Raw genomic sequence first — 18,126 nt, 5'->3', positions numbered from 1 at the left:
CAGTTCATCAATTTAATTAAGTGATTAATTAACTAACAGTTACACCCAGCCCATGGTGACTCACCCTTTCCTCCTTACCATTCTGATTCACAGTCCACAAAGATTTCTTGAACACCTACTCTTGAGCCCCCACCCCAAATCTTGTAGTAGATGTTTTCATACTACGGTCTTGATGAGGGAGGTGGTATTATTCCCAGCTTATACTGTAGGGTTATGGAACATGAGGGTCAATTCTGACAATGCCAGGCACTCTCTCCCAATTCACAGAAATTTATTGAACATTTCCATGAGCCATGCTGGGTGCTGAGTAAAAACTACATGTGTGGCTCACTGTCTTATCAGCTAGCTGTCCCCTGGGGAGGGCAGACATCAAATTGGCATCATTTATAAAAGCAATGTGAATGCCCAGAAGTGGAGGGAGCCCTGGAAATTGGGATCCCAGGGAGGGTTCAGAGATGGCCTCCTACAGAAACTTCATTTTACCTGACAATCAATTGATCTTTTAACAACCAAAAGAAGTGGTTATCACTCCCCAGCTGAGAATTCCTCAATGGCTCCCTATCTGATAGGGGACCAACTCATTTCACAAGTTTTTTAGAACTAAAATCCTCACATCGGGGGCACCTGGGTGGCTCAGTCGTTGGGCGTCTGCCTTCGGCTTGGGTCGTGGTCCCGGGGTCCTAGAATCGAGCCCTGCTCGGCGGGAAACCTGCTTCTCCCTCTCCCACTCACCCTGCTTGTGTTCCTTCTCTCACTTTGTCTCTGTCAAATAAAATCTTTAAGAAAATAAAATAAAATAAAATCCCCACATCTCAGAAAACCCATAAGTCCTGATCAAACAAGGATGATCGGTCTCCCCACAACCCAAAAAAACCCAGACTCCCTAGAGTGAATTCAAGCCCATTCATTATCCCATCCCTCTCTGGACTTACCACCTGGACTCACTTCTCACCACCACTGTCCTTTACAGTTGATTCTCCAGCCACATGGGAGCAGGCATGGTACCTTGAAGCCACCAAGTCCTCTCCTTCACCCCCACTATTGCCCATGCTGGGTTCCCTCTGCCTGGGCTGCTTCTTCCATATGCCCACCTTAGAAAGCACATATTCATTCCTCAGGTCTTGGATGAAATGCCAGCTCCTCTGGGAAGCCAACCTGCAACCCTATAACCTCTAGGCATGTATCACTTCATGGAGTCTTTACATGAGGTTGTTTTCTTCTGGATAACTAATTGTTGGATAACTCTGATTAATATAATTAATTTCCTAGTTGATTAATTAACTCAGAGTTCCTAAGGCCCATAGTGACACATCCTTCCTTCACACACTGACACTGTGTAAATATATATCTCATCAGAGAAGCCAGGACCTTCTTAAGTCTTGTCATTGGTGTACTAAGGAACCATCTCTGCCACTCCTCATTTCAGGAAACAACTGGACATCCCAGAGCATTCATCCACCCATCTCTCCCTTCTTATGCACCTACCTAACTCTGAGTGACATGTCCAAACATGGACCCACCCCCAGGACTGGATCTACCTGCTTCCATGAAGAAGGGGTGCCTCAGGAAATATCCTTTCCAATTCTGGCCATATGAGCTGGATCCTCCTTTTTTTCCTTCTTCAGTTTTTTATTTAAATTCTAGTTAGTTAAGCTTCCTTTCCAACCAGGGCCCGGCCAAATGTCTCCTGTGAAGAAGGGTGGCAAGAAGAAGAAGGGCCATTCTGCCATCAACAAGGTAGTGACCAGAGAATACACCATCAACATTCACAAGCACATCCATGGAGTGGGTTTCAAGAAGCGTGCCCCTCAGGCACTCAAAGAGATCCGGAAATTTGCTATGAAGGAGATGGGAACTCCAGATGTGCACATTGACACCAGGCTCAACAAAGCTGTCTGGGCCAAAGGAATAAGGCATGTTCCATACCGTATCCATGTGCAGTTGTCCAGAAAACATAACGAGGATGATTCACCAAACAAGCTCTACACACTGGTTACCTATGAACCTATCAGCACTCTCAAAAATCTACAGACAGTTAATGTAGATGAGAACTAATCACTGATTGTCAAATAAAGGTATAAAAATAAATAAATAAATAAATAAGTAAGTAAATTCTAGTTAGTTAACATACACTGGAATACTGGTTTCAGAAGCAGAATTTAGTGATTCATCACTTACATATAACACCCAGGGCTCACCACAAGGGACCTCCTTAATGTCCATCACCCTTTTAGCCCATCCCCCACCCACCTCCCCTCCAGGAAGCCTCAGTTTATTCTCTATCATTAAGAGTCTCTTATGGCTTGCTTCCCTCTCTTGCTTTTTTCTCCTTCTCTTATGTTCATCTGTTTTGTTTCTTAAATCCACATATGAGTGAAATCATATGGTATTTTTTTTCTCTGGCTGACTTATTTCCTTTAGCATAATACACTCTAGCTCCAAACATGTCATTGCAAATGGCAAGATTTCATTTTTTTTTTGATGGCTGAGTAATATTCTGTTGTATATGTATACCACAACTTCTTTTTTTTATTTAATTTTATTTTATTATGTTATGTTAGTCACCATACAATACACCATTAGTTTTTGATGTAGTGATCCATGATTCATTGTTTTCTTATAACACACAGTGTTCCATGCAGTATGTGCCCTCCTTAATACCCATCACTGGGCTAACCCATCCCCACACCCCCCTCCCCTCTAAAACCCTCAGTTTGTTTCTCAGAGTCCATAGTCTCTCATAGTTCGTCTTCCCCTCTGATTTCCCCCCCTTCATTTTTCCCTTCCTTCTCCTAATTTCCTCCATGTTATTCCTATGTTCCACAAATAAGTGAAACCATATAATATTTGACTTTCTCTGCTTGACTTAGTTCACTTAGCATAATCTCCTCCAGTCCCATCCATGTTGATGTAAAAGTTGGGTATTCATCCTTTCTGATGGCTAAGTAATATTCCATTGTATATATGGACCACATCTTCTTTATCCATTCATCTGTTGAAGGGCATCTCGGCTCTTTCTACAGTTTGGCTATTGCGGACATTGCTGCTATGAACATTGGGGTGCATAGGGCCATTCTTTTCACTACATCTGTGTCTTTGGAGTAAATACCCAGGAGTGCAATTGCTGGGTCATAGGGTAGCTCTATTTTTAATTTTGTGAGGCACCTCCACACTGTTTTCCAAAGTGGCTGTACCAACTTGCATTCCCACCAACAGTGTAAGAGGGCTCCCCTTTCTCCACATCCTCTCCAACATTTGTTGTTTCTTTCCCTGTCCATTTTTGCCACTCTAACCGGTATAAAGTGGTATCTCAATATGGTTTTGATTTGAATTTCCCTGATGGCTAATGATGATGAACATTTTTTCATGTGTCTGTTAGCCATTTGTATGTCTTCTTTGGAGAAGTGTCTGTTCATGTCTTCTGCCCATTTTTTGACTTGATTATTTGTTTTTTGGGTGTTGAGTTTGAGAAGTTCTTTATAGATCTTGGAAATCAGCCCTTTGTCTGTAGTGTCATTTGCAAATATCTTCTCCCATTCTGTCGGTTGCCTCTTTGTTTTGTTGACTGTTTCCTTTGCTGTGCAGAAGCTTTTTATCTTGATGAAGTCCCAAAAGTTCATTTTTGCTTTTGTTTCACTAGCTTTTGGAGATGTATCTTGAAAGAAGTTGCTGCGGCCGATGTCAAAGAGGTTACTGCCTATGTTCTCCTCTAGGATTTTGATGGATTCCTGTCTCACATTGAGGTCTTTCATCCATTTTGAGTTTATCTTTGTGAATGGTGTTAGAGAATGGTCGAGTTTCATTCTCTGCATGTGGCTGTCCAATTTTCCCGGCACCATTTATTGAAGAGACTGTCTTTTTTCCATTGCATATTTTTTCCTGCTTTTCGAAGATTAGTTGACCATAATGTCTAGGGTCCATATCTGGGCTCTCTATTCTGTTCCATTGGTCTATATGTCTGTTTTGTGCCAGTACCATGCTGTCTTGGTGATCACTTTGTAATATAGCTTGAAATCAGACAACGTGATGCTCCCAGCTTTGTTTTTCTTTTTCAACATTTCCTTGGTGATTCGGGGTCTTTTCTGATTCCATGCAAATTTTAGAATTGTTTGTTCCAGCACTTTGAAAAATGTCATTGGAATTTTGATCAGGATGGCGTTGAAGGTATAGATTGCTCTGGGTAGCATAGACATTTTAACAATGTTTATTCTTCTGATCCATGAGGATGGAATGTTTTTCCATCTTTTTGTGTCTTCTTCAATTTCTTTCATGAGTGTTCTTATACCACAACTTCTTTATCCATTCATCAGTCAATGGAAAGTTGGGGAACTGGACCCTCTTAGGAAGTCTCTCTAAAACACTCAGTGGTGTACTGAAACCAGCTTTTCATAACTCTACATTCAGTGATGCTGTGTTGATAACTTGAAATCAGCCGCCATGGGAATATTTACATGATGGAAATTGACCAACACTGAAAATCAGGACTTTTTTGCTTTGGGTTGTTTCTTTGCTTGCTTGCTTACTTGTTTGTTTAGAACAAGCCAGTTGTTAAACACTTTCCAGCACATCATTGCAAACACCCACATTCTCAATTCTTTCCCCTAAGATCCAGTCTTCTTTGCTGACTAGACCCTATGAAAGAATGAGATTTCAAGAAGACAGAAGGTGGCACAAGTATAGTTTAGCTAAAATGTTTGGTCTGACTCAGTGTGAGACAGGAGTCCATCAAAATCCTCAAGGAGAACACAGGCAGCAACCTCTTTGACCTCAGCCGAAGCAACTTCTTCCTAGAAACATTGCCAAAGGCAAGGGAAGCAAGGGCAAAATGAACTATTGGGACTTCATCAAGATAAAAAGCTTTTGCAAAGCAAAGGAAACAGTCAACAAAACCAAAAGACAACCGACAGAATGGGAGAAGATATTTGCAAATGACATATCAGATAAAGGGCTAGTATCCAAAATCTATAAAGAACTCATCAAACTCAACACCCAGAGAACAAAGAATCCAATCAAGAAATGGGCAGAAGACATGAACAGACATTTTTCCAAAGAAGACATCCAAATGGCCAACAGACACATGAAAAAGTGCTCAATATCGCTCGGTATCAGGGAAATCCAAATCAAAACCTCAATGAGATACCACCTCACACCAGTCAGAATGGCTAAAATTAACAAGTCAGGAAACGACAGATGTTGGCGGGGATGCGGAGAAAGGGGAACCCTCCTACACTGTTGGTGGGAATGCAAGCTGGTGCAGCCACTCTGGAAAACAGTATGAAGGTTCCTCAAAAAGTTGAAAATAGAGTTACCATATGATCCAGCAATTGCACTACTGGGTATTTACCCCAAAGATACAAAAGTAGGGATCCAAAGGGGTACATGCACCCCGATGTTTATAGCAGCAATGTCCACAATAGCCAAACTATGGAAAGAGCCAATATGTCCATCGACAGATGAATGGATAAAGAAGATGTGGTATATATATACCATGGAATATTATGCAGCCATCAAAAGGAATGAGATCTTGCCATTTGCAACGACGTGGATGGAACTGGAGGCTATTATGTTGAGCGAAATAAGTCAAACAGAGAAAGACATGTATCATATGACCTCACTAATATGAGGAATTCTTAATCTGAGGAAACAAACTGAGGGTTGCTGGAGTGGGGGGTGGGGTGGGAGGGATGGGGTGACTGGGTGATAGACACGGGGGAGGGTATGTGCTCTGGTAAGCACTGTGAATTGTGCAAGACTGTTGAATCTCAGATCTGTACCTCTGAAACAAATAATGCAATATATGTTAAAAAAAAAAAGAAGAAGAAGAAGAAGAAGGTAGCAGGAGGGAAATAATGAAGGGGGGGAAATCGGAGGAGTAGACGAACCGTGAGAGACGATGGACTCTGAAAAACAGGGTTCTAGAGGGGAGGGTGGTGGGAGGATGGGTTAGCCTGGTGATGGGTATTGAGGAGGACACATTCTGCATGGAGCACTGGGTGTTATGCACGAACAATGAATCATGGAACACTACATCTAAAACTAATGATGTAATGTATGGGGATTAACATAAGAATAAAAAAAATGAAAAAAAAATGTTTGGTCTGAGATGAGGATGGAACGTTGGGTCCTGTTTGATTAGGTCTTTCTCTGGCTTTTATTTCTCTTCCAATGAACAACGTGTGCTTTTTACACCATCACAGAACAAGGTGACATCTTCCAGGTCACCTCCGCAGATGATTCCATGTACTCCCATGTGTGTTGTCCTGTCCGCTTTTGGAATGGCCAAACCTACCTGGGTCATTGTGAAGAAACATGGGATGGGATGCTTCCCTGCATGTTTTACACAGCCCCCAAGCCCTACCCCTGCACAGAAAGCTCATGATTGGGACATATTCTGTAATTAATATTTATTACAGTGCCAGGGATGAGATCTGTGGATGCTATTGTGACAATGAAGATAAGATTGTAATCTTCACAAAGACTACTGAGTTTTATTTACCAACATTGGCCTGGGATCAGATACAATACCCAATAAATATTTGTTGAATAAATTAAGTGAAGAAGGAGGAGAACCAGGAAGAGGAACAGGGGATGATGGAAAAGAAGAAAACATAGCATCCTTCTATATGCAAAGAAGGAACATTGCTGGGTGTTTTACATACGGGCTATCTCTGAATCTCTCAGCAGTCCTAGAAGGTAGGTCTTCATTTCTTACAAAAGGAAACTGAAGCTTATAGGAATATCTTATATTGTTAATGACTTAGGGATACGGGCACATGCTCATATATTATTTGAGATGGAAAGCAAATTGCTAGAGCCTTTTGAGAAAGCAAATTAGCAGCCAAAATTTAGCAAGATTTTTGACATATTATGCCCTTTAAACCGGTAATTCCACCTGTAGGAACTTCTCCAAAAAAGACTCAATCTTGTGCCTGAAGAGGAATGTACAGGTTGTTCATGTCAAACAGCAAGGTTATCTGCCTTGGCAAAAAAAACACTTGAATGTCCAATCATCAAGGAAATGACTTAAAAAATTACTGTCCGTCTATTCTATGGGATGTTGTGCCCTTTATAAAACCAATGATACAACACATGCACTGGAGTGGCTAAAATGAAAAAAAAAAAGAAAATACCAAGTGTTGGCTTGGATTTGGAACCCTTAGGGACTGCTGATGGAACGGTAAAAAGTGATACAACCCTTTGGGAAATGGTTTGGCAATGACTACTGAAGTTATACATATATATTCTCTATTATCCAGCACTTTCACTTATAAATGTATACCCAATAGAAATGTGTACATATGTGGGCGCCTGGGTGGCTCAGTTGGTTAAGCGACTGCCTTCAGCTCAGGTCATGATCGTGAAGTCCCTGGATCGAGTCCCGCATCGGGCTCCCTGCTTGGCAGGGAGTCTGCTTCTCCCTCTGACCCTCCTCCCTCTCATGCTCTCTGTCTCTCATTCTCTCTCTCTCTCAAATAAATAAATAAAATCTTTAAAAAAAAAAAAAGAAATGTGTACATATGTTTATTAAAAGGCATATACTAGGTGTACATATCTCCATGGCTCATAATCTCAAAGAAAAAAAACAGAAACTACCCAAATATCCATTAATAACAAATTGGATAAATAAGCGGAATACTATAAAGCACGCATCTTCAGTGAAAGCAATATTTTACGTCCCCAGGGGCAAAATTGACTTGGGGGAAATAAAAAATATACAGATACACATAAAATATAGAGATAGAGATAGAGATAGGTAGATATATGATAGACACATAGATAGATAGACAGTATATCTGTGGTATTAAAGTTCATGAAGGGACAATTAGGAAAAATGTCCAAAATGGCTTCTTGTGAGGAGACAATACTGAAAAAAGATTGAAAAATACTGTTATAAAGCAATAATATTGAGGATCTCCAGCCGCATGCAGAAAAGATTGAATCTCACAAACATAATGTTGGAGTGAATGAAGCCAGATGCAAAAGAGAACATATCGTGTGATTCCATTGATATAAAGTCCCAAAAGGAGAAAAAGTTAATCTGTATTGTTCTGTATCAAGATAGTGTTTGGGGAAGGCAGAATCAGGGTAGTGACAAAAAAGGAAGCAGGACAGGAAATCCAGGGTGGGGAGCTTTTCCTTGATTGGGTCCTAGTTGCAAGGTTCTAGCGTGTTTAATGTGTGAAAATTCATCGAGTTGCATGCACATTTTTTATTTGTGCTCTTTTCTGCATGTAGGATATTCTTCAATGAAAAAAGAATTTTTTAAGATTTTATTTATTTGGGGGCGCCTGGGTGGCTCAGTTGGTTAAGCGACTGCCTTCGGCTCGGGTCATGACCCTGGAGTCCCAGGATCGAGTCCCGTGTCGGGCTCCCTGCTCGGCGGGGAGTCTGCTTCTCCCTCTGACCCTCCTCCCTCTCATGCTCTCTGTCTCTCATTCTCTGTCTCTCAAATAAATAAATAAAATCTTTTTTAAAAAAAAGATTTTATTTATTTGACAGAGAGAGAAAGCACACAAGCAGGGGAGCGAAAGGCAGAGGGAGAGGGAGAAGTAGGCTCCCCGCTGAGCAGGGAGCCCAACATGGGGTTTGATCCCAGGACCCTGGGATCATGACCTGAGCCAAAGGCAGATGCTTAACCAACTGAGCCACCGAGGTGACCCTCAATGAAAAATTTTTTAAAAGAAAACGAAAAATGAGTTTGTTCCATATGGAGTGACATGGGAAGATGACTCAGACATATAATTAAGTGAACAAAGCAAGTAACAGAACAATTTGGTGGAAAGAGACAACATACATATAACAAACAGCTCTAAGTATGTATATCAATGCAGAGATGGGGATTTGGAGAAAAACTACCCAGTCTGGTGCCTGCATTATCTTGAAACAAAAAGAAGAATTGGGGGGATGAGAATGTTTCAGGGTTTTTTTTCATTTTTGTTATTGTGGTAAGATATGCATAACATAAAATTTACCATTTTAACCATTTTTAAGTGTCCAGTTCAGTGTCATTAAGTACATTCACATGGTTGTGCAGCCGTCACCACCATCCATCACCAGAACTTTTTCATCTGCTGAAAACTGAAACTCTGTCCCCATTAACACTAACTCCCCACTCCCAGTCCCCCGGCCTCTGGTGCACACTATTCTATTTTCTCCCTCTGTGAATCTGGCTACTAGGGATTTCATATAAGTGGAATCAGATAGGGGTGCCTGGGTGGGTCAGTCAGTTAAGCGTCTGCCTTCGGCTCAGGTCATGATCCAAGGGTCCTGGGATCAATTTTTGCATCTGGCTCCCCGCTCAACGGGGAGCCTGCTTCTCCCTCTGCCTCTGCTGTTCCCCTGCTTGTGCTCTCTCTCTCTCTCTGTCAAATAAATAAATAAAGTCTTTAAAAAAATAAGTGGAATCAGACAGTATTTGTCCCTTTTTTTGTCTGGCTTATTTCACTTAGAATAATGTCCTCGAGTTTCATCCATGTTGTAGCCTATGTCAGAATGTCCTTCCTTTTTGAGGCTAAGCAATACTCCATTGCATGGATGCACCACATTTTGTCTATCCATTCATCCACTGGTGAACATTTGAGTTGTTTCCACTTTTTGCCTATTGAGAAAATTTTGCTCTGAACGCTGGTGTTCAAATATCTGTTTGAAACCCTGTTTCAATTATTTTGTGTATATACACGGAACTGGAATTGCTGTGTTAAACGGTAAGTCTATGTTTACTTTTTTGAGGAACAACCATACTGTTTTCCACCGTAACTGCAGCATTTAATTGAATGTTCTGGTTTTGCTGAATACATTTCAGTATTGTTTGAATATTCCACTCCTAGATATAAGCCCAAGAGAAATAAAAACATATAACCACACTAAGATTTATATACATACTAGTGTTTATAGCAACATCACTCATACTAGCCAAAAGGTGAAAACAACCCAAATACCCATTAATGGATGGATGAATGGATAAACAAAATGAGGTATATTCATAGAATGGAATATTATTCAGCCATAAAAAGAAATGGCATACTGACACATGCTATAACATGAATGAAACTTAAAAATATTATACTAAGTGAAAGAAACCAAACACAAAAAAAAACACATATCCCGTTCATGTGGGATGTCCAGAACAAGGAGATCTACAGAGACAGAAAACAAGATTAATGGTTACCAAGGGCTGGGAGGTGTGGGTGGGGGAAAGACTGGGGGCAATAACTAAAGGGTACAGAGTTCTTTTTGAGGTGATGAAGATGTTCTCAAATAGGCTGTAGTGATGATTGCACAGCACTGAATATAGTAAAAACCATTGGACTTTACACTTTAAATGGGTGAATTGTATGGTGTGTGAATTATATCTCTTTAAATCTGTTAGCAAAACATAACATAAAGCGAACTGAAATTAAAGCTAAGAAAGAATCGAGGAGGAAGGTGATGAGAAGAGAAGACAGCAGTTGAGTCTGATGATGCAGATAGATCAGACCCACTGGTGCTGAATGGCAACTGTGCCAATCATTAGTTGGGTGACCTAGGGCAGTCATTTCATTTCTATGAGTCTCAGTTCCCTCATCTGCAAAGTGGGAGCAACAATGTTGACCTCTTGGGGCTGTTGAATGCTTGACAAAGTAAAAAACAAATGAAGTTGGTATTGTCTGCCTAGTTGAATGGAGAAGGGATGGAAGAGAGCATAATGATGGAAATGATGGGCTGATGGTAGTCAGATGGGCTGGACCCGAGGGTTGCTTTTTGGGTGGGCTGACATAAAAGCCCTGGCTGATTTGAATGCTTTGCCTCAGCCTCCTTAGCCAGGGGGTGTTGGTTAAGTTTTGCCATGACTCATTCCATAGGCATCTGGTTCCATCTCCTCACCAAGGCTGTGCCAAGGGTGTGTCCCTCCCACCATGAGGTTTCTTGAGCGACAGAAGACTTGCTGGCAGTAAAGGGTCAGATGGCTGTGCTGCCCAATTTATACACAGCTTTCTCAGGAGAAACACTGTCAGCCCCATCTCCAAGGTCAGCACGTGGACTTGACCCCTCCTCGGTGCCTAGCTCTGTTGGCAGCTAGCAGAGTGGCAAGACTTGGACTGGCTTTAAGGAGCAGCCATTTCTAGAGTCAGTAAGTGATTTGGCAGATACTAGTTCTCTCTCTCTCTCTCTCTCTCTCTCCTCTGCTTTCCTCCCCTCTCCTCTCCTCTCTCCTCCTCTCCTTTTTTCTTCTCTTCTCTCTCTCTTATTCTCTCCCTCTCCCTGCATGAATGAGTGCTCTGGCCAGTTTTGGCAGAACTAAAGAAATTTCTATCCATCCAGTCAGCCATCCATCCATCCATCCTTCCTTTATTTGTTCATTTGTTTATTATTTGCTTACTCAACAAATCTCCTCAGACACCACGTCTGTGCCCATTCCCACACTGGTGACCCTGATGGAGACAGAGATAAAGAAATTAGGCTTTCAGTCCTAAAAACTGAGCTTCCGGCTCAGCCACTAGAAAAAGACTACGGTCACACAAGTATAAACATGCAGGGCTCTGAGAGTCTGGAGAAGGGAGAGGCGACTTCTAGTAGGCTAACAGGGATCAAAAAGCCTCCCTTGCTGTGCCATTTCTGTAAGGCATCTAGGGCTCCTTCAGGGTCCTTTTCAGATGCGAAAACTGAGCTGGAGAGGAGAATAAGATGTTCAGGTCACACAGCTGGGAAGGGGCAGGGGCAAGACTTGATTCTGGTTTATCTGGCTCCAAAAACCACGCCCCTTTCACTTTCTTTCTCACAGTGTTTGATTCTTCTTTCCTCATGGCACCGGCTTCAGTGTGTGTGTGTGTGTGTGTGTGTGTGTGTTGTGTGTGTGTGTCTAAGAGAGAACAAGAGAGATTTTTTTAAGATTTTATTTTTAAGTAATCTCTACATCCAACATGGGGCTTGAATTTACAACCTCAAGATAGTCACACACTCCACTGACTGAGCCAGCCAGACACCCTGAGAACAAGAGAGATCTAATATTCATTTCTGTCATAGACTAGAGCTACATGAGGGTAGGGAGCATGTCTGTCTTACACAGTTTATTCCCAGTGGCTGGCAAATAATAAGTACCCAGAAAATATTTGCTGGATAGATAGATATATGGGTGGGTGCTTAGATGAATAAACGGATGGATGGAGGATGGATGGATGGATGGATGGATGGACGGATGGTTGAATGGATGGATGAGTAGATGGCAGAGGGAGGGTATAACAAACATGATGCCATCCAAATTGACAGAGAAGGGTCTTGACTAGTAAAGACACATTCCAGGCTGAAGAGGAAGTGGAAAAAAAGGCAAGGAGGTGAGAAAACACCAAGGATATGTCAAAAGTCATTCTGTTCAGCCAGAGAGTAAAACAGAACTCAGAAATGAGTATGAAGAACTCAGACAGATGTTCAGACTCAAGGCAGAGGGAGGGAAGTGGATTGATCTGTTTGGGTTAGAGACACACTGGGACAGTTCCGAAGCAGTATTCCCCACTTTGATGACATTCTCTCTCTTTTTTTTTTTTTTTTTTTTTTTTTTTTTTGACAGAGAGAGAGACAGCAAGAGACAGAACACAAGCAGGGGGAGTGGGAGAGGGAGAAACAGGCTTCCTGCTGAGCAGGGAGCCTGATGCGGGGCTCAATCCCGGCTCAATCCCAGGACCCTGGGATCATGACCTGAGCCGAAGGCAGATGCTTAACAACTGAGCCACCCAGGCGCCCCGACATTCTCTTTTTAAACCTAATCCCAAAGTATCTCCCTGTTGATGTCTCCCCAGTCTGTCAGCTCCTGGGCAACATAGGGGAGTACATGGGGCTGCTTTCCCCCTCATCAGTCCAGGTCCTTGGGATGGGGAGGAGAGTCACAAACTGGTGAGTGTCCTGAGGGAGAGATAGGGAAAATTCCAGGGGGTATGGCATTTTAGGGGGGGCCTAGCAGGAGTTCTGGGAGCATCCAAGGATGGAAGACACCACTGGGGTGTCACGCTAGAGAAGCCATTCTTCACGGACTGTCATCTCTTGCCCACATCTGACTATGAACCAAGTCCCCACCACTGGGTTTCTATTCAGTCACAAAAATCTGGATAGACAAACTAGTCTGTTCGCTGAGCCCTTCTGCCTTCCCTTGGAGACCTTCAAACTATCTTCTTTTGAACCCCCAGGTTCAGCCAAGAGTGCTGAGAGCCGGACTGAGAATCAGAGGAAAGATGAGCAATCCTCGGCCTTTGGAGGAGGTGGGCTGGGTGCAGTTTGGGGGAGGGGGTGGAAGCATCTGGATAGAGAGAAGGTGAGGAGCTTAATGTTTCAGAGATAGTGGAAAGGGTGAAAAATCATGATGTGGGTTCAGAGCTAGAAGGTGCTCTGTGATCATTCAGATGGAGAAAAAAACACAGAGATGGAAGCCAAGCTGGGGTAGGGGGGCCTGCTATATCTGTCTTGACAATCAAATTCTTATCACTAAGGTTGATAGTGAGGATAAGAGAAGAAATTTTGACCCCAATACCCTTCTTCCTCAGACAGGACAAGGTGGGATCTCAGTATTGGCCTCAGAAATTCTGAGACCTTTTCAGAAGACTCTTGGGAAGGACAGAGAGAGAGTCAAAGCCACCAGTATGCTAGCTGGAAGGGACCCTCACAATTCCCCATAAACACAGTCATTGTCTGTGTTTGAAAACTAAGGCTCAGATGGGAGCAGTGACTTGCCCAAGTTCACACAGAGCTAAAACAGAGCCAGATCCCAGGTTAAGTCGCCAGATTCAGCAAACAAAAATAAAGGATGCCCACTCGAATTTACATTTCACATTGACAACAAATAATTTTATAGTATAACTATATCCCATACTATATTTGGGATGTACTCATACTAAAAAAAAAAAAAAAAAAAACCAACAACACTTTTTTTTTTTTTTAATTTGAAATGTGATTGTAACTGGGCATCCTGTATTTTACCCTGCCACCCAAACCCCAGGTCTCTTTGGACCACATCCTCTGCTTCTCCTTGACTTCCTCATCCTTTTGATGATTTTTGTCAACTCTTGGCCCAGGAGGTATACGACATGTCAGGCGCCCGCTTAGCCCTGACACTGTGCGTCACCAAAGCACGGGAAGGTTCAGAGGCAGACCTGGATGCTCTGGAACGCATGTTCCGGCAGCTGGGATTTGAGAGCACCATGAAGAGAGACCCCACTGCCCAGGTACTGTGTTGCCAGCCCCAGGCCAATGAGGGAGAGGGCTGGACCAGAAGGTGGGCTCTGGGGCCACCCCTAAGTCTGGCCATTCTTCTCACTCCAGCAATTCCAGGAAGAGCTGGACAATTTTCAGCAGGCCTTGGATGCCCGGAATGACCCCGTCAGCTGTGCTTTTGTGGTGCTCATGGCACATGGGTTAGAAGGTCGCCTCAAGGTGGAGGATGGACAAATGGTGGAGCTGGAAAACCTTTTCGAGGTTCTGAACAACAAGAATTGCCGGGCCCTGCGAGCCAAGCCTAAGGTGTACATCGTGCAGGCCTGTCAAGGAGGTGGGGACAAAGCCAAGAACACGGCGTTTGTGTTCCTAATCCAGCCTAACCCTAGATCCAGAGCCCCAGCTAAGCCTTGGTTTGCCACTGTGTCTCATGATGACCTCCTTTCCCCATCTTTTTCTCTGACTTTCCTCTTCTTGATGTTTCAGAACAAAGGGACCCCGGTGAAACAGTAAGTGGAGGTGATATTGTGATGATCACAAAGGACAGTCCCGAGACTATCCCAACGTACACAGACATCCTCCACGTCTACTCCACCATAAAGGGTATGGACTCCCACCTGACATGGGGTGGCCTCCTGCTCCTCCTCCATGCACACCACTTCTGACCCCTGACCCCTGAGCTCCTCCAAGACCCACCCTTTTCCACAGCCTCTTGCACCACACACACCAACCCTCCCACTCCCGTTGGAGCTCTCCTGAGCCCTCTTCTCTGGAATCCTCAGGGTACATCGCGTACAGACACGACAAAGAGGGCTCCTGCTTCATCCAGACCCTGGTTGATGTGTTCACAGAGAGGAGAGGACCCATCCTGGAGCTTCTGACAGAGGTGAGTTGGGACAAGGTACCTGGAACCCTCTCCCAGCCTAAGCAGGGAGGCTGAGCCTCTTCCAAACCTGTCTGCGTTTTCCCCCTCTCCTGTCCCCAGCCCCAAATCCAACCTAGGTCCCAACACAGAAACTAGGACACCCATATCCTAGCAATGAGTTTCCCTAAAGCAGGAAATTCCAAATGTCAGAGTATGTGAGATAATTTAGATGAAATACAGATACATTTCTGTAAACAAAAACTATAGGCTTAATCATTGGTTGAACAAACTTTTTTTTCTTCTAATGGTTATATGCTTTTATGGTAGATTAGAAAAAACATAACAAGAATGTCCAACCAATGATTCCATAAAGATTATGGCATAGGATGAGGCAATAAAGGTCTCCCATTTTAGGACATGCAAACCCACCTCCCTTGTTCTCTAACCTTCTCCCTATAAGCCCACCACACCAGCTCCCCCAGGGACCCAACTCCAAGCTGACCACACCTCTTGCTGCAGGTGACCCGGTGGATGGCCGAAGCAGAGCTGGTTCAGGAAGGAAAACCAAGGAAAGTGAATCCCGAAATCCAAAGCACCCTTCGGAAACGGCTCTATCTGCAGTAAAAGTAGAAAGGGCAGGGAGAGGTTGTCTTTCAAGTGCTCTCTCTGCCCCATGGATATTTAGAGGCAGCTCTCACCATTCCCCTAAAATCTTCTCTTCCCAAGGCCAAATGGCACCCAGACCCTTTCATCGCACCCCTCATGCAAGTCCTCTTTCTATCTGTCCCTGTCATTCTTAAAGCAAGCCAGCCAAAACATAGCACAAGGCACAGCAATAACATTAACATTCACCTCCCTCAGGCTGGAATCTCCACCTCTGTTAATACAACCTAAGAGTATATTCACTTATCCTAGTTTCTGTTCCTATCTTCCATTGAAACCTTTTTCTTTCTCCCATTAATTATACCTATGCAAATGTAACTGGATAAACCTCACTGATCAACCAATGCCCACTTACCACTTCCCACCCCAATCAAACTTCCACTGGATCTTGAATCTCACTTGGAGTTATAACCTCCTCCTGAGAACCATATCCATTTCCATCTTCCAGAGATTCCCTCCCAACCCCTGGAAAATTAGTAAAGCAAGAATCATTCTCTCTTTTCAAGACTCTTCTTCCTTGGCAAGCTGGTAACTTGACATCATTCTCCTTTTAGCTCATGAGCTCTCTCTGGCTGATAGAGATGTTTCATTCTTTTTCTGAGTTTCTCTCTACTAACTAATGCTCCCCCAAGGCCCTGGGCTCTGCCTTCTCTCCAAGAAAATCCATCCATTTATTTCTTCTCAAGTCTTCAACTTTTAACCACTCTGAATCAGGGCATGTTGGAGCTATGGCAAATCCTCTAGTGTCACCCTGTTTTTCAGACAGTGTGGTAGAGACCCAGAGAGGTTAAAAGGCTTGTCAAATGCCACATAGCAGGGCAACTGGGTGGCTCAGTTGATTAAGCATCTGACTCTTGGCTTTGGCTCAGGTTGTGATCTCACAGGTCATGGGAGAGAGCTCTGGGTCTTGCTCTGCACTCAGCGGGGAGTCTGCTTGAGGATTCTTTCCTTCTGCCTCTTTCTCTCTTTCTCTCTTTCTCTCTCTCTCTCTCTCTCTCCCTCTCATAAATAAATAAATCTTTTTTTTTAAATGCCATGCAATAAGTCAGTGGGAGGGTCAAGGTCTGGTTTGCAGCCCAGCACCCTTGCCACTGCCTGCTAAGTCTTGAAACATCAGAAAACTTCTTTAATTTGAGGAATTTTCTAATAAAGTTCTCCCTACTTGGCAGTAGGAGCTCCTTGGAAGACCCACAAGTCCTCGATACCCAGCAGTAAAGGCTCCCCCCATGAGATTCTGACACTGGGCGGGTATTTGAACCAGAGGCATTGCCTTCCAAGTCTATGACTCATCTCCAGCCTTGACCTTCCCCACTGAAATAACCTGCAGGCATATCTGCCATCATTGAAAATTCATGGCTAAAGATGAGTCTTTTCTCCCCAGTTCCTCCTCCAAGTGTTCCCTGGTACCCTCACCCTCAGACCACAGGTTCAGAATTCTGCAGTTATCTATGACTCCCCTCTTCTTGTCTCCTTTAAAATGCCACCAAGCACAGTGTTCAGCACAGCCTGACTTTGAAACAGTTCTCACATCTGTCTTTCCTTCCCTTACATGTCGTTCTTCAGGCTCAAGTCCCATCCTCTATGTCTGCATCTTTGTACCATCTTCCTTCCTTGCCTCTCTGCCTGCCCACTTCACCTCCCCTCTGCCCTCCATCTACAACTCCAGACCTCCCTAGAATACTCAAGAACACACAACGGTGCCCTGTCACTTACATATCAAGGCCAAACTCCACATCCTGATTTCTCACATCCTTACAATTTCCCCCTGTACCAGCAATCAGCTAAACTCATCTCCTACCTCCCCCACCATGAATTCACTCCTCCAACAACACGAATGTCCTCTTACTCATTCCTGCCTCTGAGGCTTTGCTTATCACCATTTTCCCAAGCTGGGGTGCCCTTTCTCTCACTACCTCCCACCCATACGCATTCCAAAGAGCCATTCTTAGTATTCTTTCTAGTTGATTCTCCAGTCTCACCCAGGATGAGACACTGATGATTACAGGATTGAGGGCAGGAACAAGTCTTGGATCAACATAATGGATGTTCAATAAACAGATGTTAAACTTTAAAAGTATGTGTTGGAATCTGCTCTGTGCTTAGAACAGGAGGCTAATGTGAAAGGCATTATAGATTTAGTTCCTTTTTCCCAATGGTCCATGCCTCCCAGACCTGTCTATCATGAACAGAGAATCAGGAGCCTCATCCTAACTTTCCCAAAAAGGCAGGTGTGTAGGAAATTTATAGTTAGAGGCCACCCTTCCATTCTAAATGGTTATGTTTTACATGATTGTGTCATCTCCAGAATGTCCCTGAAGAAGTATCCAGACACAGAACTGTAGCTTTTCAGAACCGTAAGGGACCTTGGAGATCAGCTAGTTACAGGATGACAAATATTTAGCAAGTATGTCACATCTTTC

At 43.5% G+C, this 18,126-nt stretch overlaps 2 protein-coding genes across 3 annotated transcripts; both read left to right on the top strand.

Moving 5' to 3' along the window:
• Positions 1-1,659: 1,659 nt before the first annotated feature.
• Positions 1,660-2,055, top strand: LOC110574484 (60S ribosomal protein L31-like). The gene has a single exon (XM_044917691.1). It carries the CDS (start codon positions 1,681-1,683, stop codon positions 2,053-2,055), a length of 375 nt encoding a protein of 124 aa, XP_044773626.1. The 5' UTR covers positions 1,660-1,680.
• An 8,842-nt stretch (positions 2,056-10,897) lies between these two features.
• CASP14 (caspase 14) lies at positions 10,898-17,780 on the top strand. 2 transcript variants are annotated; one of them, XM_021683182.1, is made up of 7 exons: positions 10,898-11,110; positions 13,158-13,229; positions 14,040-14,189; positions 14,287-14,512; positions 14,665-14,781; positions 14,961-15,064; positions 15,563-17,780. In XM_021683182.1, exons 2-7 carry the CDS (start codon positions 13,203-13,205, stop codon positions 15,665-15,667), a joined length of 729 nt encoding a protein of 242 aa, XP_021538857.1. In that variant the 5' UTR covers positions 10,898-11,110; positions 13,158-13,202; the 3' UTR covers positions 15,668-17,780. The 2 variants fall into 2 exon arrangements, with proteins under 2 accessions (XP_021538857.1, XP_021538858.1); XM_021683183.1 differs by lacking the exon at positions 10,898-11,110 and having other exon boundaries at positions 13,964-14,189.
• The last annotated feature ends 346 nt before the right edge of the window (positions 17,781-18,126 follow it).

The sequence above is a fragment of the Neomonachus schauinslandi genome, chromosome 1 (genome assembly GCF_002201575.2).
Source record: "Neomonachus schauinslandi chromosome 1, ASM220157v2, whole genome shotgun sequence".
Classification (NCBI taxonomy): Eukaryota; Metazoa; Chordata; class Mammalia; order Carnivora; family Phocidae; genus Neomonachus; species Neomonachus schauinslandi.
The sequence above is the reverse complement of the archived record's forward strand: the minus strand, read 5'-3'. Positions and strand labels throughout refer to the sequence as shown.